Source organism: Passer domesticus, chromosome 7 (assembly GCF_036417665.1).
Source record: "Passer domesticus isolate bPasDom1 chromosome 7, bPasDom1.hap1, whole genome shotgun sequence".
NCBI classification, from domain to species: Eukaryota; Metazoa; Chordata; class Aves; order Passeriformes; family Passeridae; genus Passer; species Passer domesticus.
Genome location: NC_087480.1, coordinates 50,799,145 through 50,824,688, shown reverse-complemented (window position 1 = coordinate 50,824,688; position 25,544 = coordinate 50,799,145). Strand labels below are relative to the sequence as shown.

At 40.4% G+C, this 25,544-nt stretch overlaps 1 protein-coding gene across 3 annotated transcripts; it reads left to right on the top strand.

Moving 5' to 3' along the window:
• Positions 1-160: 160 nt before the first annotated feature.
• On the top strand, positions 161-23,713 carry DNAJB4 (DnaJ heat shock protein family (Hsp40) member B4). 3 transcript variants are annotated; one of them, XM_064428537.1, is made up of 4 exons: positions 161-318; positions 15,531-15,816; positions 18,123-18,697; positions 19,695-23,713. In XM_064428537.1, exons 2-4 carry the CDS (start codon positions 15,606-15,608, stop codon positions 19,926-19,928), a joined length of 1,020 nt encoding a protein of 339 aa, XP_064284607.1. In that variant the 5' UTR covers positions 161-318; positions 15,531-15,605; the 3' UTR covers positions 19,929-23,713. The 3 variants fall into 3 exon arrangements, with proteins under 3 accessions (XP_064284607.1, XP_064284608.1, XP_064284609.1); XM_064428538.1 differs by lacking the exon at positions 161-318 and adding an exon at positions 672-816; XM_064428539.1 differs by lacking the exon at positions 161-318 and adding an exon at positions 7,212-7,235.
• Positions 23,714-25,544: the final 1,831 nt, after the last annotated feature.

Here is a 25,544-nt window from a genome sequence, read left to right as displayed (position 1 = left end):
AGAACGGCGGAGAAGCCTCGCGGCCTTTCTCCCGGCCCCGCCCAGCCGCCCCCGCGGGGCCGCCGGGGCCGCCCTGCAGGGGGTGGGGCGCGATCGCGATGTTTCCACGGGAGGCGCGAGCGCTCGGAGGGGCTGCTGATAGGGCCGGGAGAGTCACGTGGGGCGGAGGGAGGGCACCGCGGTGCGGGGGGGCGAAGGCAGCGCGCAGTTCTCGCGTCATTTGGCCAGGAGCCGCGGGGGCGCGCGCGGAGCGGGGCTGCGCTGCGGGGGCTGCCGGGAGCGCGCTCGGGCCCGGGGCTGAGGCGGCGGCGACGCTCGGTGAGTGCGGGAGGCGCGGGCCGGGCCGGGACGGGCCGGGCCGGGCACTGCGCTTAGGGCTGCGCTGCCTTCCCGACCGCTGCCCGGGCGGTGGCGGCGGCGGCGGCAGCAGCAGCGCTGTCCTGAGCCGAGGCGGGCGGCCGGAGCGCCGGGCTGTGTTCCCGTCGGAGCGCGGCGCTGCCCTGGGGCGAGTCTCCCGCGGTGCGCGGCCGCCGGGCGTTGTCACGGACAATAATGCGAGGGCCGTTTCCGGGGGAGCCGCCTCGGCGCCCGGCGGGGCAGCCCGGGCAGGGGCGGGGGCGGCGGGCCGGCCGGTGCCGGAGCGGCGGAGCCGTTGGGCCCCGGGACGGGCCCGTCCCGCCGCTGCTCGCGGGCCTCTGCCCGCTGCCGTCCTGCGGGCGCGGCCGCTCGTTTCGAACGGATTTTTGGGTCGTTCCACACCCCGCGAAACGGGACCGGGTCTCTCCTTTGGCGGAGCTTCGCTTGCTTCGTCCTACGGTTGCTTATTTCTTAGCTGAGAATGTTCTTAATGTGCGGTCTTTATAGCTGGGGGATTTTTTTCTTGGCTGCGCAAGCACAAGCTTTAATGAAAAACTGGAGTCTGTAATGCTTTAATCTGGGTCCTGTTAAGGTCCTGTGACCTGGTGGGGATGAACTGACCTGCTGAATGTGGATGAGGGTGTTGTGAAGGCTTCACATCGGGATGAGGTCCTAGAACATCGACTTAGGAATCCTAGCAATAGGGAGTGCATCATACTGGAGCGGAACTGCTGTACGACGGCGTTCTGTACCATGCTCAGGAGATGCTTTACAATTCTTCAAGAATATTACTGTGCATTCAGCTGTTCCTTTTTCATGGGCTCCTGGTTTACATAAGTGTCATACCTTTTTTTAAAACATACCAGCTTTTAAACTGAAGCGTGGCAGGTCTCTTCCGCCTTAATTGAATGTGGGTTTTTTGTTGTCATTGCTTTTACTTGAGAAACTTGGTCTGGTGTGGGGCTGTGTGCAGGGACTCTTGGATTCGCATAAGAAAATACCTCTCAGGGTTTTCCTTCCCTGTCCCTCAGTGCTGCCTTGTAGTTCCATGCTGCTTTAATGCGATTGTAGTTGGGATAAATTTAATAGACTATATGTCACAGTGTTGCTGAGCTCAGATTATCCTGCATTCTCTAGTGCAGATAACTTCACTAAAGGAAGCTAAAAAAATGCTACATTTTTAAGTCCCATAACACTACAGAGGTTGTGCAGTTAAGAAGGGTTATGAGTAACATATTCCACAAAGTTAAAAATCCCTACATGCTTTTAGGCAGATGACAGAGCATTGCTACAGCCAGGTGAAACTTGCTGCTCTGATACTTTTGCTGAAAAAGCCTGTACACAAGAATTAGCTTCCACTTTCCTTTAATGTAGCTGTGTTAGCTGGAGGGGTTGGGCAAAAAAGTTAAATTGCGCTTGGAGGGTGGGAATTTAATTCTTATGCTTGGCTCTTTGCTGCTGTTGCTAAACACTCTTTGTTCATTCTCTTAGCTACTAATAGTTTGACTGTGTGTAGCAAGTACTTACTTGTATAATTTTAGTTGAGCAATAGTAGTTGACTGTGACACATTGAAGCCACTCCTGGCCAGTGGCTATGTGTTTTATGGCTCTGTCCTTACTGGATGAAGGGGATCATCAGTGTGCATTGCGTTTTACAGTTGCAAAATGTGCTGGTGTTTGTTTCTTTGCTAAGTTCTGTGAGACAAGCCATGTAATGCTGATAATTTTTAAGCAGTCATAATACCTTGGGCTGATAAAAACAGTCTTGTCTGGTACGGTATAAGTGTTCTAGTTGAATCCATAAACAGCTGATAATAGGAAAATGTTAATTTTTAGGGTTTTTTTACCAGCCTTTTACTACTCTTTGAGGTGATGCTTTATTTGAAAGCTGAGACTGATATTTAGTATGTCTGTTACTCCTTGATCCTCGACTACAGAAGTCACTGTAGGCTTTACAGTCAGAACATGGGATTTAGCAAACTGAAGAGGAGATGGATCTCACAGTATTGTACACTATATAAATATTTTGCCTTTACTTGCACTGTTCCTAAGTTGATCTAATGCCATTTATTAACACTTGGGTCTGTCTGTATTTCCCATGGTGGCACTTACAACCTATCTGCTAGAAAACCACATCTCTTAAGCACTCTTATCTTCATTTCACTATATAAGTGATATTTCTGTTAAGAAAATGATCCCTATGGGATTAATTCATTCTGTTTAATCTGTTAACAGAGTGGGGTGAGGCTCTAACCCCTTAACAGTGCTAACTGCAGTATTCATTCGGGTATGTTGGCATATCATACACCAGGATGTCCTGCTTTCTTCCTTGCAGGAGTTTCCTGCACTTCCTCAGTGCCTTCTAGGAAGTTTAGTGTGCTTGATGTAAGTAGCTGTTCATGTTGGGCTGCTAGAGCAGGAGAGCATTTGTTGTGCAAAACAAGGTTCACTTCATACAGTAACTATTCTTACTAAAGAGGAATGAATAGTAGAGAAGTGAACATCTTACCTTTCAGAATCTTAATAAATAGTTGGCAGTATAAGTAATAGAAGAATATGGATTTTTAAAAACTCTCTTCACTGTTTCTTTTAGAGATTGGTGGAAGATGTCTCCCTTAGCTCAATTTAATAGATTACTACATCTCCCATGGTTTTCAGGCTGTAATGGTTGTTTTTTGCAGTAATCATCAGACTGTAATATTCTACTGTATGCATTTGCTGAGAAACAGTGAGTGTAAATATCTGACAAGTCAGAAAATCTTTTATTTGTCTGGGTTATCACAGATTTAAGTAATGGTTGGTTCTGAGGAAAAAAGTAATCATATACATCAAAAGGTCCTCAGGGTATTCCTATATTAGCTCAGGTATTGCAAAAGCAGCAGTGTAAACGTGTGGAACTGGAACAAATCCTCTGCATAACCAAAGCCACTTCGGTGCATGCATGCACTGAGTTCTGCTGGGTTGATTGGGTTTTTTTTTCTCTTCTACAATTCACTTTGCTGTGTGGTGACTAGACCACAAGATAAGTCTGTCCTGAAAGGAGCGGTTCTCTGGTACAAGTAAGGAGACCTCTCACAAAGTCAGTAAGTAAAGAATTACATTTCTTACAAAGTTGCCTCAGCAACTCTTGTGCCGAGTGACACAGGAACAGGCGAGAGGCAGTATTGTAGAAAGAGTAAAAGAAGGCTTTATTCAAGAGAGCACTGCGGTTTATATAGAGTGATACCATGCATACTACTTAACAAAAACACCTTTCTCATCCATCATCCTTGAGAAGAACAGAAACACGAAGTAGAAAAACACCACCTGCAGATTGTTTATATTTAACAAGTTATCACATCCTTACACCAACTCCCTAAAAGTTCTCACAAGCCACTGTGAGAAACGCCTTTTCTCTGTCCCATGGCATCCACGTCTGGGTAGCATGTTTTGGTTAGCTTTGCCTCAGTGCAGTGGACAGAAGTGCTTATGTTCTCTGAGAGTAGGATAACCACTGTGAAACTGTACATGTGCCTGCCATGCTTTCTGCAAGTCATTGCTGCTCTGCTGAAATCTGCAATCGGTGTCTGATATTTCCTCACTTTGGGAGACGTACATCAATTGATTCAGATCCTGTCAGCTGCTCCGCCTGCACTGGCAAAGTGTGTCCAGGATCTGCAACATTATCAGTATAAACTCTCTTAAATAACTGCTGAGACAAGATTGAGCATGTGCTGTCTATCCAAACAGCTCTTGATCTGTCATGAGTTTTTATGTTTAATACATGTGCACTGAAGAGATAATTACAGTTTTCAGATCCACAGTTTGGATAGTATTTGGATTTGGGGCAAAAAAAATGTCATATCTGGTGGTTTTGGCTTACATTTAGTCATGCTGCCTTTCCTAGAAAAAGGTTTTAATGTATTAAAACTTCATAGAATCTTCAGAGCTCTTCCCTTGCACGTATTACTCTTGTGCAGCTCATTTGATATGTATTTGATTAAAAGTTTTGATTACCTTAGAGGAGGCTATCAAATTGCATTTAGCCACCGTTGCATTGGGTATGTCGGTTATAGGAGGATAAGTCAGAGAACACTCACTTCTTCTTTAGATACAGCTGCTGTGTGCAGACTGGATCATTCTGTTGAAGGAATGTTGGGCAAAAGGCAGCTGGATAATATTAGTCAGCGTGATCGAGTCATCAGTGCTCAGCACTGACTTGTTCCAGGGGATTGGGTGTTTTTGTGGTGATGTCGTGGGAAGGAAATCTTTGATAGCACAGAGAATTTGCTGTTAGCATCTGCAAAATTCTTCCCTGATGGGGGAGAAGAGTAAAAGGCCTTGCTTGAAATGAGCTGGGCAGTGGAGCTAGGCGTGGAAGTTACATATGAATGGGGATTAAGAAGGGCTGAGATGGGGACTGAGAGACTGTGAAAGGAGAACAAATGATTAATGCAGCAGTAGCTGTAGAGGATGGAAGTGTCTTAATGTATCCCTCGGTCAGCAATGCACTGAAGAAGGTTAATTTAAGTCCTGTTAATTAGCGAGTAAGTACTTTATTTAAGGCATAATTAATACTCAGAATTCTCCTCTTGAAGTGGGAAAAGCTTGATTGCTCTAAAGGGATTGGTGTACTTCCCTATTACCCAGGACTGGTCTCTAGCAGTATTCTTTCTGATACTGTTTAATTAAGCTAACAATTGTAGTTCTTAATTTGTGAGTCAGAGCATCTTATTTTTAAACAAACTGTTCGTGTGTCATAGCATAAATTTTAAAAAACCCCAAACATAGAGAGGTAAATATTTTCTGAATCTGAATTCCAATCGTTTCTTAGTACAATAGATTCTGCAATTTGATACTGGTATCACTCCAGAACACCTAGATATTTTTCTGCTGAGTTGTACCTTCCATGTTGTACCTTCTTTACCTCTTAGCTAGCTATGCACTATTTAACCTAGAGGAATAAAGTAATTTAAGATATTAATTGCAAAGTACATCTCTTGAACTCCTGCTTTTTATCTTGAAACTTTCCTAGGCTGATGAAGAAGGGAGAAACCAGCTATGAAACATAACTTGGCTATGGGATGTGGTTGGAACATTGCAAGGATTAGTGAGCAACTATTTTGACTTCTCTTACAGCAGATTGTAGTAAATATAACTAGGGCTGCTTGTCTTTCTGTCTCCTGTAGGTGAAGTACATTCTTACTGACATCTGTTCTCCTTTCATGTTGAACAGCATTGTGCTGACACCTCCTTTTTAAATTCTCTCTTTGTGCCACAGTTCAGTGTGTGTGTTTCAGCCTTGCATGTAAAACTGGCTGCATGAATCAGAGCTGCTGGGTGGGATTTTGACGAGCACGCTCTGGAAAAAGCATCTCGTGTGAGCACCTCCTTTTGCTTATGTAAGACCAGTGGGATCACATGTCCACAGCAAAAATGTGGGCAGTTCCTTATTTGGTAGAGCATTAATAACCTTGGTCTTGCATGAGTGTAACAGCAATTAAAACAGTACAGTGTAGCTGAGTCGCTTCAGCTGGATTGATTGTGTTTGCAGTTCATCTCTTCATCAAGGCTGAGAAAATCGTTCATTTTCTACTGAAAACTAGTAACTTCTCACATTATTAAAGGGGGGAAAAAAACCTCAAGAAACCACAAGTAGAATTGGCATGGGGATTGTGCAAGCATCTTCGACCTATCCTTCACCCACCCTCTCTTGTGTGTGGCCTGTAAAGATCAGTTTTCATTGATAGCTTTTAAATTATGTCAGAAAAAATCTAATGCTTTTGCAAGAAGAAAAAACAACTTGCAGACTTCTGTCTATTCTTTAGTTATGGAACATGACTGAAGTAGTGATAAAATTCTACGTGAGTTTGTCAGCCTTCTGTGTAAACCTGTAGAGTATATTCATCGTTAGGAAAATATTTCTAGAATGTGTTCTGTTCCACTAATGAATGTTCCAAACTGGCAGTATGTTGGGGCAGTTTTGTTTTTTTTTTAAATAGAACAAATCGAAATACCTAATGATAGGCTGAGAACCATTGGAAGGACAGACTTCAGGTTTAGATCAGGTCACATCTGAGTTGTGTCTGTGCCACAGTCACAAAGACTTTTTTTTTTTGTAGGAGCTAATCTGTGAGGAGCATCTTTATTCTACAGGTGCCCTGATTCTTTATTGCTGTATCTTTGCTAAGATTGCAGGTTATTACTTGTATTGTTTGGTGGAAAAAACCCCATTGGGTTACTTTGTTATGCAGGAAGGAATTGCTACTGTGCTTAAGGTAAACAGTAAATAGTTACAGGAGGTAGATACCCTGCTTTTTCTACAGATAAAAGGCTAAAAGAGATTATGTACTATACTACAGCCATCGAAGTAGCTATTAAATAAAACATACTGTCCATCCTAATGTTTCCTGGGGGGTCAGAATTGTAGTAACTGACCTTCTGTAGGGTGTTGAAATAAATGCCTTCTCTAAACACTTCAACTCCAGTTTCTTGAAGGAAAGTCAGCAGGGCTTATTGTGGAAACTTGTGCTGAGTTTTCCATTGTCCTTTTCCTGTTAATCAGTACATAGCACTGGTATTAGGTCACAGAAGTTCTCCTGCACCAGGATTCATTGGTGGAAGATCTGGTGTGGAGCCAATCACAGTTCTCAGGGTCTGAGCTGCCTGCCCTTGTGTCCAGCCCAGAGCAAATGGTGCTTTGGTTTGTGCCAGCTGGCCTGGGCTGTGGGGTGGGGAATGCTGGGCTGCAGAATGAGCTGCCCATTCTGTCCTTACATTTTTAGAGATATTTCTGTCCCTTTTGTGTTGCAGGAGTGGGGCTGAATGCATTAACTGTGAATGTCAAATTGAGCCTCGCTTTTACTGAAAACAGGAATACTGGGAACATCTTCACAAGTGTAACTAAATGCCTGTTTTTAAAAAGTGTATTTATTGTAAACACCACCTCTCTATTTTACTTAGGTGGAAAACAATACAGACATACTTATTACAGTATACTTATAGTATACTTATACATTATTTTCCAAGATTTGTATAATAAATACGTCTGCAGGACAAACAAGTAGAGGTCTCCACATTTTTTCAGCATTCTTTTAATTGTCTGACATTCCTGCTCTGGTTTCTTTGTTAAGAAACTTGCAGTGCATCTCTTATGTAGTATTTATTCGGTGTCCCACTGACATCATTATTGAGTCTCCAGTGTCCTTTGGCAGGAAATTCTATCACTTATGGAATTATTATAGAATTTCTTCATTTTATTATTTAAACTAGCTCCTGATTACACTTTGCCTCTGGCAATGGACGTAGACCATAAACGATTCATTTCCTCCTTCCTCCATAATTTGTTGACCTTGAAGACCTTAGTGACTTCTGTGTTTTTTGGAGACAGAAGAATTCAATCCTCCTCCGTTGTTTCTCATGTGGAAATACTTGCATTTTTTAAATTATCTGCTATGGTTCTCTGAAAATTTTTTGTTTTAAATACACATGGTTTGGGGGAGCTGAAGCAGGCAGAATAGCTGAGTGTTGACAGTGTAGATGGACTGTTGGTACTGTAGTGTTTACATGAGTAAAGTTTTCTGGGTTTTTTATGTCGTAATGTCTCCTAATAGTTGTTGTTTTGGGTTTTTTCTGGCTACCAAGCAATCTTGTATTCTTTTTATCACTGATCAGAATTAATCAGTACGTTTTTAACCTTTTATAAACAAGGTATATTTTATTAAGTGGTGTAGTCTTCATGCTGAGAAAAGTGTGTGGGGCATGGAAGCCCTTGGCTATGTATAAAGTACATCCAGTAAATCCAGTAAATTAGTCTTTTGTGATGGTATTGATAACATTCAGTGTGTTAGCACTGAAAGACTTGGATTGTAGCAGTATGTTGCTTAAAACAGTTAACAGCAGGTTTTTAAGACTTTTTACAATCAGATTTTAAAAAGCTAGTCTTGGAGGGAAACGGAGCATACACAAAGCATTAAGCTGTTCATCATATTAAATATCTTTACGTGTTATATAACCAACATGAGAAGGTTGGTGACATGTGAGTCAGAAACCTGACTAGTACAGTGTGATAAATATGTGATTAAGTCTAACTCTTCATTTGCATATGGGCTATTTCAGGACAATTCCTTGAGGCTAGGGTAAATTCCTGAGTGATAACAATCAGAGCAGCAGGTAGTTAGAACAAAAATCCGGGCTTTTTATATGTAAAACTGAAAGAAAGAAGTTTGGCTACACTATTTTTCTGTTTTCTTTGCCCCAGACTTACAACTTCAGTAGTGAATTGTGCAGAACTTGTTAAAATCAAATGTTTTCTTGGAGGAAAGAGAACTTCAGCTTCGTTGTGAATGTGGGGGGGTTTTTGCTAATAACAGGAGATATTTCTCCATACCAAAACACTGCACTTTTCCATACAGATATTTACAAAAGTATGTGTGAGAATATTCTTAACTATTTGAGGTTCGTAGTAGTGTGTTAAACAGGGGTAGTCAGTGAGAGAACCTGGTACATGTTTTGCATGATTGGCGTTTTTTCTGATCACCACTCAAACTGAGTAAGAATCCCTTCACAGAAATACGTGGGTAGGGATTGAAATGGACACAATCTAAGTAAGGAACTGAAAAGCACCTTTGGAATGTGTATTCTTAACTTGTAGATGGAAATTTTTGTGTTGCTTTGTGTGGCCACACTTCGTAGCTTTTGAGTTTCTAAGTGCAGTCCTGTGTTTTCATCATTCTGTACATCGTTGCTGAATCCCAAGAGCTCTGCTTGCTTTCACATAATAATTGTTCATTCCCTCTTAGTAGTGAAAAGTTAAAATGTGGATGTTTATTCCAACATGATTTTTGTTTTCCAGCTATAGTAGAGATTGTGACTTAGTAAACAGGAATCAGGTATGAGATGTAAGTTTGCTATGTTCTGATCAGTGTGTAATGGAAATAATAATTTCCTGAAAAGAAGAACCCAACCCATAACTTAGCACATAATAAACTACAGTAAGTTTTAAAGTATGATAAATGTTCAGTTGTACGTTTTATTTCTAACTTTTGATCTATTGTTACAAAAAGTAATAAGAAAATTAAAACTAATTTTTAAAAAATTGCTAACATCTTGTCATACAGTCTTTTCCAAATGAAATTGAAGACAATGTGAATCACATGCTTAAAAATACATTTTTGGGATTCAAAAATGGTAATAGTGTATCTCTGGTTTGAGATTTTACCCTATAGCTAATTCATGTAATTTCTGGACTGTATATTTAGAGTCAGCTTTTCCACAAAAGACCTTGAAAATATATCCTTTGGCCTGTTGGCAGAATTTAATGTATGTTCCAGTATTATTATAGACACTGTTTTAAAAGACATATTGCCAGTGAAAAACAGAGAACATATTTGTTGATGGTAGGACTGGTGTAACTTAACTTACAATAAATTCATTATATTTATGTGACATTTCACTTTGCTTTTATGAGTATTCATTTAGATGTAAAGTCAGCCCCAGAATCCTTATGTACATTTAACTTTTTACTTTTGTCACAGTAGCAGTTTCCACAGAGAACTCAAGTAAAAATTTGATCAATTTGGTTCTTACTGGGATATGAAGGGCATGATTAAATGAAGCTTTTCTTTTAGGGCCATCTATTAGAAAGACTGTGATGCTCTGCAGGTTTCACTTTGCCTTTTCTGTTAGATATATTTTTTAATACTAATTGTTGCTTCTGTTGTAAACTCCAAAATTTATTTCTGTGTATGATACCAGCTACTGAATAGTTCTGTGGTGAAACTCTATTTAATTATAGAGTTCATGAATGGGGCTTGCATGTATCAGGTCTTATTCACAGTATAAAGTGTATATAAAGTACAAACATAGCTCAGGCAGCAACTACATCCAGTTAAAGGTGGTGGGGAGAAGAGTTGTGGAATTTTTTTTCTAGGTAAAACAATGGATGATACAGGAAACTTTTTTTATTGTATATGGGTGTGCTTTCTTCAAACCATTGTAGATGAATATAAATTTATTCCATTCATTAATGTGGGTTTGCAAATATTATGTACTTAATTGTGAAAGCTTCTCCTGGGGAGGGATTTGGCTCCTGTGCCTTGACATTTATATGCACATGTGTATTTATAGTTGTGATCTGTCTGGAATTTGCCTTTGTGGTTTTGTTTGCTCTTAAATTTGTTCTGTGATCTAGTCCTGTCTTTCTCAGTTTTGTTTCTGTGGTTTAATAAGTGAGAAGTACAGAAGAAATGGTTTATTTTAAAGCAAATAATGAGTATTTTTATTCAACTTCAGGAATATTGATATTGTTCTGCCTAGAAGCTTTAACATACTGGTGTTAATTTATGATTAATCTATAATTTGAGTTCAGTATGTTATTACGAGTGCTTCCATAATTTCTCTCACTTGTTTTGAAGGCTTTTTTAAAGAAAGCAGCTGATTCAAAGCTGATGTTGTCAGCACAACTGTTGGTATGACCCTGCTCCCACTTTGTGCCCAAACCAGATGTATAGCTTTTGGCCATATGTATGTGAGTTAAACTGTAGTTGTTCTGAAAGAGTAATGGAAAAGACATTTTAGAGCAACAGTTCTCAAGTGGAATGCAGTAGTCAGACTCTGTCTCCGAAGTGGAGCTGTTGAAGGAACAATTTTTAGCTTCCTAGTATGTATTTCATATGTATTTTTAGATGAGAAAAGGAAGTCTAGTATTCAAAGTGAACATCTAGGTTTTGATCAAAGAACGTAGAAAATCTTCTAGGTAAGAGATTGCTTATGTTAGGCAAGTTTTTTATGTCTCCAAAATTTTATTCAGTTTTCCTGACAGTACATTTTTTTAATAACCTATTGGCATTTTTGTTATCTGTTACATTTGAAAATGTACCATTCCCCCCCCACCCCAGTCAACATTAAAAAGCTTGAACTGAAATTCCTTTTAATTTTTTTTCCCCTCAATTTATACTGTAAGAAAAACCAGTGATGTAAAAAAGCACTGGACAATTACAGGCTGTTGACTTTCTCAGTACAGAATAGGAGTACCGTGACATTACCCTGAAGGAGCTTCTAAGAACAGAAAGTTAAGTGTGAGACTGCCTATTTTGGGGGAAAATTGTTTTACAGGGTTGAATATAACCAAGAGTTTCAGAGATACCACTTGATACTGGAATGATGATAACTTTTTTCTGTGTATGCCTGAAATGGAATGTAGCTGTTGTATTTGAAGACTTTGTAAACAAAGAACTGACGATATAAAGAGTTAATTGAGTCATGATGTGATATATCAGTTGGAGAATTCATGTGGTAGAGTGAGGAAGAAAGTGATGGTGAGGGGGTTTTATTTGTTATGTTTTGAGGTGGCTTCCTGGCCAAGTACGTTACTGGATTTGTCTGGGAATTTCCTTAGCTTTCTTACAGAAGCATGCTTAATTGAGTCTTGGGTTACGGCCTTACTGATTTTCTAGCTATGTAGTTTAGTGCTTCTGGAAGGCTTGAGTGAGCTGCAGGACTCGTCACAGCTGAGAGCAGCGGTGGCTCTGTGGGGTGGCTGGGGCTGTGTGCTGTGACTGCTGCCGAGCACAGCCCATGGAATCCAGCCCGCCCTTCCTTCCCGCGGAAGGTGAGCTCGCATCCCAGTGGGCCGCGCTGACGGGGCAGGTGTGCAAACACCACTGCCTGTGGGGCTTGGACAAACCAGTGAAATAGGAGGTGACTGTAATGCAGGGGTTCTGGGAAATGGGCATACTGATGGAAGACATCAGCGTAGAAATGCAGAAACTTGTCCCCATTTGAGACAAATTTAGGAGGAAACATCTTGAAAGGGTGTCTCTTCTGAAGAATTTTAGCAACTCATCAATCACAGGTTCGAAAGGATTTTCCTTGGAGAAAGTGAAAAAAAACTTGTTTATTTAACAAGCAGAGTGCTCCCAGAACAAAATAATCCCATAAAGGAGTTCCTATGTCACACAGTAGGTAATGACCGTATCTGATTTTTTAGGGGACAGCTATCAGGCGTTTAAACAAAAGATATCCAAGCGTATGGGAAGTGAAATCTTGTCATTGTCTAGAGGAGTGCTTTTCTAGATATTTATAGTGCCAGAGAAGATAGGACTAGAGCAGTATAACTAAATATATACTTTTGGTTTTTTTAAGGGTGTTTTGTTTTCTGTTTGTCTGTGCTTATTTGAAGGGACTGCAGGGACAGAAGTCCTGCAGGAGTACCTTTCTTTTCTTTGGATAATAATTCTGGAAATGAATATGGCACAAAATAACAGAAAAAGCAGCAAAGAACTGCAAATACCAGATATTTGGATTTAAAAATCTAGCAGCTCTAATATGACAAAATTGGAAGACAAAAGCTTACCACACTTAGCAGATGGATTTCACGGTCTGAAGAAGTGCTGGCATGATTGGGTGTACTCAAATTATTATTAGCATAATTATTAGATGTCCATCTTATGCACACTAGTCTTTTAATTGTAATACTGAAAGCTTTTACTGCTTTTGAGAGAGTATATCTGTCTACTAGAAACTGTTTAAAGAGCTCAGTAGGCATGTGAGAGGAGCTGTGGCCTATGTGTATTTACAAAAGATCTCTGATTGTGTGATGAAAGGAAGGTCTCAACATGGACAAGAAGGGACTTGCTTTCTGGAATTGACTCATTAAAAATACAAGATCCCACAGTATAAATTGATTCTGATATTAAGATCTCATATAAGGCAGGAAGGAGAAGTAATGTAGTCATTGCTGTACATCCCACTCAGAATCTTAAGTATTTAATTTTTGGGGAATAACTTACATCACTATGGTATAACTCAGCACTTAGGCCAGAATAGCGTGTTCCCCTCTGTAGGGAGAGAAAGGATGCCTGAGCACTTAGTCGCTGTTATTGGGCAAAAAGGCCCAGTGTAACTTTGTTGTTATCAAAATTTGTTTTGTAAGTTTTAATGATTAAGATGAAGAAACTTCTTATTTAAGGAGAAATCCTGATTATTGTGGCTTTTAATGAAACCATTGAAATGAATTACTGTGTTGTTACACAATGGGGGGGGGATGTGTGTGTGGAGAATCTGTCACTACGCCTTGAGTATTTCTGTGATACTTAAAAGGAGACATAGTGCTTAGTACAATATTCCTAGTGGAAGTACAATATTTAGGATGTGGGTTTCAAAGAATTTGTCCGAAATACTAATTTTAAATTAACTAAAAGAGCACTTTTAAAATAAAGTTAGAAAGAAAAGGGTGATTTAGTAAAAGACTAGCTTTATTCCAGGTAGGGCTCAGCAACAGCTGCTTCCTTCACATGTAAAGGTAAATGAGTCTATAACCCTGTGACTCCCGCTGTGCCAAAAATGCAAGTGAGTCCTGAGAGATTTGGTGGCAAGGGGACCCAGTTCCTTCTTTCAGTACCCTTTGGCCTCTTTTACGTTTGTAATCATAACTACGTATATGCTGAAAGTTTTGCTTTCTGAAATACTCTTGTGAAATTTTGACTTTCTTCTCTCTTTACCTTTTCCACACATATTCTGAGGAGAATGTAAAAAAACCCAGATAAATAATTAGGAAAATCCTGTATACACTGGAAGGAATCTAGTAAATTCTATTGCAGACATTGGAAAAGAAAAGATAATGGTGTGAGGATTAGGGGCATGACGCAAGTTAAGAAAGTGAAAGTGAAGTCCCAAATGTTTTTCTAGTACTTTCTGGTTAAGGAAAGAAAGTTTTCTGTCCCTTCCTTATCAGTCTCTTGTAAGTTTGAGCAGGTTCTAGAAAACGGCTTCAAATATAATGCTCCCTGAGTCCGAGGATTAGTGGGTTTTATTGTCAGAAGGAAGGCAGCTGAGCTTAATTACCTCCTTCATAATTCAGTCTAGAATTGTCTTCATACAGACAACGTCTAGATATGGCCAAAAGTATTGTACTTTAGTACTTTGTTCCAGGGAGGAATAATTTTTCAGTTGTGTTAATTTGTCATGTAGTTCATTGCCCTACTGATAAACGTAGCTAATTTCTTGACCTATAGCTCTTAACAGAGGTACAAAAGAAATCTTGCAGGCTAAAACTTAATAGCGTTTTCTCTATGGAGCATGAGAAATACTTCAGTAGTAGAATTGGTTTAATATATTTTAAAACAGATGTGTAAGAAACAAGTATTTTTCTGTTATTAGCATCTCATCAGATGAAAGCTATTTGTTTGGTATATTGCCATACTTGTATAATAATCTTGGTATTTCCTATTCCATAGAAGAAGGCTGAGACAGGATTTACATTTTGATCTGCTTTAATTTAGTGGCTTGAGTTGTGGTAAACAAAGTGGTATTTTTTTGCTCAGATTCATTCTACTGTTTAATAGTACATGGCTATGGTCAGCTGTGTTGAGGGTGGCTTAATTTTATCTTCAAAGGAAGGCAGTTTTGCTTTCTGAAGCTTTGTCGTTGATACGAGTGTAAAAATTCTTCCTAGCCTTTGCTGGAAAGGGTACAGCTCCCTGTTGATATATTTGGAAAAGAGTTATGTACAGCTGTCTCTATAGAAACAGTGAAGTAGAACGCTATAATTACTCCAGATGGGCTTCAGCGTGGCTTGGGGCAGCCGAGCGCTCAGAGCCGGGGCTCTGCCCCGCGTTAGCGCCGTGCCGGCTCCGTGCCGGCTCCGTGCCGGCTCCGCGGTAGCTCCGCGTTGGCTCCGTGCCGGCTCCGTGCCGGCTCCGCGGTAGCTCCGTGCCGGCTCCGCGGTAGCTCCGCGGTGGCTCCGCGGTAGCTCCGCGTTGGCTCCGTGCCGGCTCCGCGGTAGCTCCGCGTTGGCTCCGTGCCGGCTCCGCGGTGGCTCCGCGGTAGCTCCGCGGTGGCTCCGCGTTAGCTCCGTGCCGGCTCCGCGGTAGCTCCGTGCCGGCTCCGCGGTGGCTCCGCGCGGGCGCTGCCGGGGCCGGCGCTGAGCTGTGGCGCTGCGAGCGCGCGGGCGCGGCACAGCGGAGCCGCGGGAAGTGACGTGCCCGCTGCTGCTGCGTTCTAGAAAGAGCGCAGGCACGGCCGGGGGTGGGACCGTCTGCCGTGCCCGCTCTGGAATCCTTTATAAATGAGCCACGGGGAAGGAATGAAATACGGACAGGCTGTCTGCTCTTTCTTTCATGTATCGTAGAGTTTGTTGTTTTGTAGCAGCTCTGTTTCGTTTCAAAGTTTGATTTTTATTTTTCCTTCTCTAGCATCGCCACCTTGCTAAGACACTGGACGCTGCTTTCTTTACAGCAAGGAAAATCTGAATTCCTCCAACACTCAGGATGGGGAAAGATTACTATTCTATCCTGGGAATTGAAAAAGGGGCTTCTGACGAGGATATCAAAAAGGCTTACAGAAAACAAGCCCTGAAATGGCATCCAGATAAGAACAAATCTCCCCATGCAGAAGAAAAATTCAAAGAGGTTGCAGAAGCTTACGAAGTGCTGAGTGATCCCAAAAAGAGAGATATTTATGATCAGTTTGGGGAGGAAGGTATGTATGTCTCTGTTATACTTTGGTGTGTCTCTTTGATTGTGTTGAATGAAGCAAAGTAAACATATGAAGATATGGTAGTGTTCCTCCTGAGACAACGTATTTACAATGTATTTGTTTGGTTCGTGAGATTTTAAGTAAAAAATGCATTGCTAGGCTTTAATGCTGGTGAAGTTTTAATTTCTTAATTTAATGGGGTTTTGTACAAACCCCAAACACCTGACAGGCAAAAAGTTACTGAACAGGAAAAGTTTCTGTCACCCATGAATAGCTTTCTGTGATCTCTTACTGCTGCCTTCCTTTGCCAGAGCAGTTTCTGAGATGCAGTTCAAAAGCCATGTATTCTTCTCTTTAATTTTTGCTTAAGGGCAATCTGCTTGATCTAGGCAAAACAGTCCTGAGCAGAAGCCCAGGTGTCCAGCCTGTAGTTGTCCTTGGCTTTGTGCCTGGAGAGGAAAGAATTTGGCTGATGTCATGAAATACCAGAACAATTTTTTAGCTTTAATTGTAAACAGTGATAACATGCCAAGAGAATGAGACCTCAGAAATGTCACATTTATCCAAAAATGGTGATCTGGAGAGGATGATTTTTTTTTTTTTTTTTAATTTTTGACCGACATGACTTTCAGTCTTATGATTGAGCAACAGAGGAAGTCATTAACATCCCTTCCCTTAAATGTAAATGGTATCAGGAATTCCATTTAAAATAACTACTTCCGTTGTGACAAGTAGGCCTGCTCGTTGCTATTTGCTTGGGGCCATGTTTTTTACAATTACAAAGAGGGACACTTAAATAGCAGTATTTAGTATTTTGGGCAAAGATACAAAGTATAATCTTTTAAAATGTTGAATGTGGGATTGCCTCCTGATGCCTCAGTTATTCTCTGAGCTCTCAGAAGAGTGTTTTAATGGAAATGCAAAAGGTTGGGGTTTGTAAGAAGGGGGAAACCTCAGTGTTTTTGCAGCCAGGAGCTGGGTGTACCTTCAATAACTTCTGGCCAGCTATTGCAGGAGGTGTCCTGCTATCACAGACTGAATCCCCTCATCTGCATATTTGGCATTAACAGTGTGTCAGAAGGATGTGCTATAGTTTGAGTACTTTTGCTCTGGTATTGAAATGGGGAAAGCAGTCAGGTGTCTTAGTTGGTTAGTGTCGGTACCCAGCATTAAGGTTATGCATGAGAACACTGAGCTAAAAAAAACACTTACAAACCCCTCTTTCAAATTTATAGAATGCTTCCTTCATAATGTAAGCCTTCATTTTTCTATGGTAACAGAAGTATGACAGCAGCTGTAGTTTTGAGTTGGTCTAAGACTGAAAAAAATAAGTTTAAAAACCAAGCATTTAAGTTGAAGACTTTAACTCTTTTCTTTAAGACAAATGTATCTTAAGAGGACTTTCAGTCTTCCAGTGGTTTGAGAAAGTACCCTGAAATGGTTAGTGCAGAATAACACTATTACAAGGAAGTAATTGATCACTTATTGAAAAAAATTGATGTTACCTTGGTTTGAATTGGGAACACAGGAAGTGCAAGAGAATTTTCAGTGAGAATTCTTGGCAGGATGAAATGAGATTTAGATCTCTCCATGTGAAAGATGGAACAAAGCTATTGATAATCTTCTGATTTTTTGCATGGAGACAGTGATTGGATCTTAGTAAGTTCCATGATGCTTTTATTTGTGGCTGCATTGAAGAGAGTTCCCAGGATTTGTACCTGTTTTGTACCATAGGAACACAAGCTGTGATAATTTTGGTATCCTAAATTGAATATTAAGGAAGCATGTATGTGTTTGGCTGTTGGCGTGTTACCTTTTACTCAGAACAAATTGCAGGAAAATGGGTAAAACTGATTAACACCGAGTTACAGCTGAGCTATAGAGGCTGTGGAATATGTCGCATGTGGTAGTGAATAATTTTCCCCAGAAATGACCTTGTAGAAGGATGCAATTCCCAAGACACTTTGCAGAGCAAGGAAAGATCAAATCAAGCAAACCTGTCTTCTGCTCTTAAGATGCTAATTGATTAAAATAACTGGTTTCAATCACATGAAATAAAACTGGCAGTGTCAGAATACCTGTTCTTCTGAAGTCATTCTAGAGCTTCAGAAACCTTGTTGCTGTTCAAGCTATTAAATTGCTAGTTAGTACCTCATATTGTCATGGTGAATCCTCCTTGAAAAGCAGACCTTTCACTGTACTGTAAATATCTTTATGACTCATCAGTCCTGATATCATTACACTGTACAGCAGGAAAGCTTATACTAATACCCAATTTGTTTTTAACTTGCCTTATTTTTCTTATTTAGGCCTTAAAGGGGGAGCTGGAGGATCTGATGGCCAGGGTGGTACCTTCCGGTACTCCTTCCATGGAGACCCACATGCTACATTTGCAGCTTTCTTTGGTGGCACAAATCCTTTTGAGATCTTCTTTGGGAGGAGGATGCCTGGTGGCAGAGACACTGAAGACATGGAGGTGGATGGTGATCCATTTGGATCCTTCACTAGTTTTAGTATGAATGGGTTTCCAAGGGAAAGGAATACAGTTGGCAGCCAGTTACGTCGTAAACAAGATCCCCCTGTAATCCATGAACTTAAAGTGTCTCTGGAAGAGATCTATCATGGCTGCACAAAAAGAATGAGGATTTCACGTAAAAGGCTTAACCCAGATGGTAGAAGCGTCCGAACAGAGGACAAAATCCTTACTATTGAGATAAAAAGAGGATGGAAAGAAGGCACCAAGATCACTTTTCCAAAAGAAGGCGATGAAACACCGAACACGATTCCAGCTGATATTGTTTTTATCATTAAAGATAAACCCCACTCTCATTTCAAGAGAGATGGATCAAATATTGTTTATCCTGTAAAGATCAGCTTAAGGGAGGTAAGTTCCTCTTGTGGTAGAACTCCAAATGTTTAATGCTATTACAATATGATACAGTGGCTAAAGCTGTATGGTAGCTCTGTGTGTGTAATGTATTTTTTTCTTCTTAATCAGTTAGGTGGAGAAATAAACTCTTGATTTCATTATGAACCTTGTGTAAATTAAGCTACCTTAAGGGATTCTACAGTAAGTGTGAAGTGAGGTGAAGCACCTAAAGTAGTGAGGGAGGGAAAAAAGACAATATTTAATGTTAATGTGGGTAATACAGTTCCTTCACAGATAAAAACCTATTTAGACTCATTGCATTGTTATGTAAATTGGACATTTCAGTGTATACTAAGTGCTGAATCAAGTGAAGTTGCAGGAATCAAAATCTTATTCTCAGAGATCCTAGTAATGAAAATAAACTGTTGGATAAAGCAGAAGGTCTGTAACATTCTAGTTTTGGTGCAAAAATCTTGTTTGGATTTCTTTAGGCACCACAAATATTCACATAAGATAGCTGTGAAATTTTATATGCCTCTGCTTATAGACACTTAAATGTCCTGAAATGCGATATAATAGAGGTTGGTTGATAGGAAAAAATTCCTGTGCAATGTAAACAAACAAAAAGTGAAATAAGTTTCTAAATTTCCAGTGAGAGTTTAGAAGACTGACATCTGTAGAGAAGTATGAGTGAGGAGGTTCATTCGGCTCAGCTCTCTTATTATTTGATAAAGTCTTTGAATGGCATAGAAGCTCAGTTACCCTCCAGTAGCCATTGTGTAATATTGTGTAATATTCATAAATTGTGTAATATTCATAAATTCAGCAACATTCAATGACAACTTCAAGTTTTCTCTTTTTAAGAGAGGAGCATTAAATTAAAATTTTGACATCTGAGAAGTGCATAGGAGAAATGCTATTTAGAATTCTAGTCACTTGTAAATAATCCAAATTCATATACAGGTACAAAAAAGTTCTGACCAATTTCTTTTTCTCATATTGCAATCTTTAGGCTTTGTGTGGCAGCTCTTTCAATGTGCCAACGATAGAAGGAAGAACCATACCCATGACAGTCAACGAAGTGGTAAAGCCTGGGATGAGAAGAAGAATTATAGGATATGGTTTGCCATTTCCCAAAAATCCTGACCAACGGGGAGACTTAATTATAGAGTTTGAAGTAATTTTCCCAGATAACATTTCTCCAGCATCAAAAGAAGTACTTAGGCGAAATCTTCCAGTTTCATAAAATGGAAGACTGTGTATGTCAACAGATTAAAATAGGACACTGGAAATGCAGAAGACTGGCGAGTCTGCTTTAAAAGTGCAATCTGTAACACCTAGTGGAATCTTTGGTTTTTTTTTTGTTTTGTGGGATGGGTGGGGGGAAATACTGTAATGCTGCATGAGAAGAAAAGGGTTTAAGTAGAAGTCATACAGGTGAATTCTGCAGTAAAAATTACAGGGAAAACCACTCATTTTGTTTTACATCTTCCTAATCAGCAATGTTTAGTCATTATTTTGCTTAATATAATTACAGTAATTTTTTTACCAAGTCAGTGCATATTTCTCATACAGTACTTGAGCCTCCAAGTACATTATTTCTTATATCCTCACTGTGTCTATAACATTACACATGTATACAGAAATTTGAGATCGTAGTAGATATACACAAAGTAAAAAATATTTTAAAGAGCACAAGAGAGATCATTTCAGTATGTTGCCTTCCACTGCACAAAGCATAGGCCAGAAACATCAGCTTGGATTCCTGACCAGCCTCCCCCTGTAAAATGAAAGGCTTCTCTTTATTGTTGCCAGAAGTTTGGGACTGCATTGTGAGTGTGGCAAAGGGCACGTGGCCTGAGGAGCCAGAGTAGCCATTTGCTGTGGGATAGTTCCTCAGCCTGCAGGCAGAATAGCAAGAAAGGATTCTTCAAGGACATGAACAGCAAAGATGAGCCTGCTGTCAGATGGGGCAGGGAAGCTGATGGCATGGAGAAGGCTGAGGTTCTCTGTGCTGCCTTTGCTTCAGTCACTGCCAGTAAAACAAGCATGCAGGAATTCCAGGCCCAAGACTAGTGGGGAAATCTGGAACCTTGGTGGTCAAGGATTGGGTTAGGGTGCACTTTACCTGGAATTCTGTAAATCTGAGAGATTGCGCCCAAGTGTTGAGGGAGCTGGCTAATGCCATTGCAGGGCCACTCTTGTTTATCTTGGAATGGCCAGGGAGATTAAGAGATGTTCCAGTAGACTCGAAAAGAGAAAATACCACTCTTCAAGAAAACCAGGAAGGAAGATTTGGGTGTCTACAGGCTAATCAGCCTCACCTAAGCCCTTGGTAATGTGATGGAAAAGAATCCTCCTGGAAAGCATTTTTAAAAGGTGGTTGAGGTAGTCAACATAGATGTACAACAGGGAAGTCTTGCTTGACCAGTCCTACTGCCATCTGCAGCGAGCTTTGGGGATGTTGGGAGAACAGTCTGTGGTGTTTACCTTTTACATCAGTAGGCAGACTGGTGAAGTACGGGTTAGATAAGTGGAAGGTGAGATGGATTAAAAGCTGGCTGAATGAGGGGGCACAGGGGGTTTAATCAGTGGCACAAAGTCCAGTTGGAGGCAACTAAATAGTGGTGTACCCTCTGGCTGAGTACTGGGGCCAATAGTAGTCAGCATCATTAATGACCTGAATCGTGGGATGGAGTTGACAATCCATATAAACTGGGAGGAGTAGCTAGTGCCACCAGCTGATGGTACTGCCTTTCAGAGGGGCCCCAACAGGGTGAAGAACTTGTTGACACAGGATTCTCACAAAGTTCAGTAAGGAGGAATGCTCCACTGGGGAGTAACTGACCAGCAAACTGACCGTGAACTGACTGAGCTGACAATGCAGCCTTGTGGCAAAGAGGCCAAAGCTTTGCTAGCAGGTGAGGGGAGGTGATCCTTCCTTGTTACTCCTCACTGATGAGGATCCATCTGGAGTGCTGGACTCCCTGGTATTTGAAGGATATACACTTAGTGGAGCAGCTCTAGCACACGAGCATGTATGAGAGGCTGAGAGTGCTGCAACTTGCAGTCGTGGGGAAGAAAAGACTTGGGGGTGATCTTGGCAGCTGGCAGGAGGGAATGAAGATTGAGGAGCCAGCCTCTTCTCAGTAGCTTTCAGTGACAGGACTACATGGACACAAGTTAGTTAGCGGTTCCATCTGAACACAAGGAAACAGCTTTTTACTGAGAGGGTGATCAAACACTGGAACAGGTTTCCTAGAGGGTTTAAGGAGTTGCTATCCCCAGATACTCAGCCTGACTGTACATGTGCAGGGCAGCCTGCTCCAGCTGACCTTGTGTGAGCAGGGGTATTGGACTACATGATGCCAGGAGATTTCTTGTAAGCAAAAGCATTCATTGAACTTGGGCTTGGCATTGTTTGCTATGGGCCATGTTCTGTAAATGAGGCTTAGCTGGTGCTCATGTGACAATTCCCTACGGAGCAGGTCTGTGCCGGGTTGGAAAGATGCACAAAGAACCCTGTAAAAGCATTTGGCTAGGGCAGGTATTTAAAGATCATGCTGATCTCAAGTATTCATTATTTTCAAAGGCCAAACTTAACTCCTATGAAGAAAAAAAAAAAGAGCTAGCTAGCTGTGTTGCTAAAGCAAAGTTTGTTTAAGAGTCAGTGTGGGATAGGGGTTGCCCAGAAACTTTCATACGCTTGAATTGAGTTTTAAAATTCAAATAGGAGTCAGTTGTCTTTAGAGTTCAAAGGTGCATAGAGCGATGGAGAGCCCTCTGTAATAGTCTAGTTTTATAATACAGAAATAGGGCTGGTTCCCTTGGTTGCAGCATGTATTGGTGGAAGAAATGCCTTGTGGGCATGCTTTATTACTTGAGTTTAAAAACCATAATACAGTGCTTTAACAACACTTTCAAAGGGTTTGGGATTTTTTTTTGTTGTTGTTTTTCATAACAAAATATTTCAAGATTTGCTGTCAGCCTTTTGCCTGTGGAAATTTAGAGGTTACCTGCTCTGTTAGGTAGCCTAAGAAATAGCAGTGTTGTATATGTGACTGCAGAAAAGTAAATCATATGGAAGTTGGTATTTAATTTACAATAATTTTTACATGACTGTAAGAGGAATCCCATTTCTTTTACTTAAAAGAGTAGAATTTCTGTGGGGTATTGTTCAAGTCAGTTTTTCAACTGCAGATCTCTTCATGCAGTATCAGTTAGTTGTAGTCCTAAATCTACAGGAAGTAAACAATTGCTGGAGCAGTATTACAAAGAAAAAAAATTGCTGCTTAGTGCTTCTGCATATTGTTAATACTATATATTGTTTGTTGAAAAAAAATTTCCATTTCAGTATGTTCCGTATTGCATTTCTTATGTGGTTTTTAAGTAAAAAGTGTAAAGTTGGTTTTTAACTTTCTCTTCTATTTTGTTATGATGGCAAATGCTACAAGCTACACGACTTTAAAGCATATCAACCTAAAATACCTATTTGTCCATTTAAAAGCTAATGGAATCAAGCATTTTGTAATCCAGGATCTTGTAACCATATCCAACTTGTAAAAAACAAATGTTACAGCAACTAAGACTATTTTTTGTAACCATCTTCAGGTAAGAGAAGTAGTGTTAAATTGAGAAATTGCAGTATCTTGTGTATTTAGAGGTGTATATATATATATATATGTGTATAGCAAACTAAACTTTTCCAACTGTTTTCAAGCTCAAAATACAAAACTTATAGAACTGGTATGAAATAAATGCTTGTATTTCTTTTCTTATGGATAGATTAAAAAGTATATGTTTCAGAAACCAGCATGTAGAATTACTTCAAAATATGAGAGGAAGCATTAATATCTATCTAATCCAGGATTCACAAAAAATATTTTTCTAATCAAAATGTGCTTAAAAGCTATGTTTTAAAACCCACTTGATTATTTAATAAAGCTACTTGGGAGAAGGAAGCAAATACTCAGTCAACTACTATATTTGTAACTACTGAAATACATGAAAATAAAATGGTCATTCATGAAATTGGGATGGGTTTTTGGTCTCTTGAAGGTTGCTTAGGTGCCATAGAAAGTAGAAGTAATTTAGTTGCTTTGGGAATTCATCCAGCAGGTCTGAAAACCTCTGCTTCTAAAGATTCTTTTTTAATCTCACCAACATCAAGCCTTAGGACAACCTCAAGCTGTTGCAAGAGTAGGTCAAGCTACATTACAACCCTTTTTCCTCCTGCCATGCAGTGGTACTCTGCTCTGCTTGCTCCACAGCTTCTCATGCCATGAAGGGGGTTAGCATTCCAGTCTTTCACTCAGCCATTTCTATAGTAGCTGTGCTGAAAGCTTCCTGAAGCCTATTCGTGGTGTTTTGAACAAATATACCCCATTCTTTTCTAGTATGTGCATGTTCTATGCTAGTCTGACTCACCAGAAGCAGACTTTTTTGCGGTCAAATAGGTTTTCCTTAAACAGTGAAATTTGCTCTAACTTAGGGTGAAGTTCTGTGCACTTGAATTCATGTGCTGGACCTAAAAAATATGGGCCAGAACATGATACTGTAAATATATTTAAGAGATAGTTTTACCTTTCCAGTCAGTAAATGCTAGTCCTCTTTTGCAGCTAACAAGCATAGTTCTTACTATATTGCTTACTGAACACATCCTATGGAACCCGGGAATGTGTCATACAGCCACTTACTGTTCAACACCCAAACAAATCTCTTAATGAGGTGCAGAATCTCAACTCTTCATGTGTCAGATTGCTCAGCAATAGACTGTTGGATGGCATGATTTGTTTCCTTCAGGCTTCTCCAGTTAATTGCTCTGTTATTTAAACAGTGAAAACAGAGCTCTGCTGTTGATCCCCTTGGGTGTGGAAGGTATAAGTACCCTGTGCCTGTTGCCCTGGAATTACTGGCTTACCCAAGGGAGGAGCTGTACAAACAACAATCTTGTTAGTCATGCCTGATTTCTTTATCAAGGACAAACTGCCATGTTCACAGCCCTGCTGCCCTGCATTCAAAAACCCCTAACACCACCCAGCCAGCACCTGAAATAACCATACATCCTTGCCCTGAGTGAGGGTAGATACCCCCTGTGTAGTGAAACACTCACTGATAGTGGCATTTCATAGCCAGCAAGGTGACTTTGTTCCACATACGTTCTCCACAAACTTTATGGTTGTTGCATCCCAAGTGTCTGATGTCTGAGAAAGTGAAGAGTGGGGTAGCCTGTAGTATGCAATATATACCTGGGATGAAAGGATTAAATAAATTTTTCTTTTTTTCAAGCCCATGCGTTAGTTTTCTTTCTAAAATCAAGGCTAATAGAAGTTTTATTTCAGTTGTTAACTCTCTTCTAAAAGTTAAATTTGAAGTAGTTTTTGGGTCCTTAGTATCCCGAGTTGCTGGAAGCTTATTTGGATTGGTTGATATAGTTTTACTGTGCATTAATTAGTGTTGGCAGATGCTTCCTTAGAGGGTGCACATTCGAGAGAATCTGAAAATAGGATTTGTTGTAGTTGGAGAAAGTGTCTTCTGTCCATTGCAGCCTTCTTTTCGTTGAAGCTCTCAGCAGACTGACTTACAGCTCTACAAACCACTCAATCAGCATTGTGTTATGCTGATCAAATCTAAATCATTGAAACTGCTAATCCATGATCTAAGCAATATTAATAAATAGTATTTGTAGATTAGGAAAAAAAAGTCCATGGTAATGTACCTTTTCAGTAACAGAGATGAAACTGAGTGTTGAACACATCTTTACCCTTCCTCCCAAAGCAAGGGACTGCTATGGCAGTTTCATGTATATGGTTTTCTAGGTTTGTGTTTTGAAAATAGGCATGTGTGCAGTGTCATCTTGCTC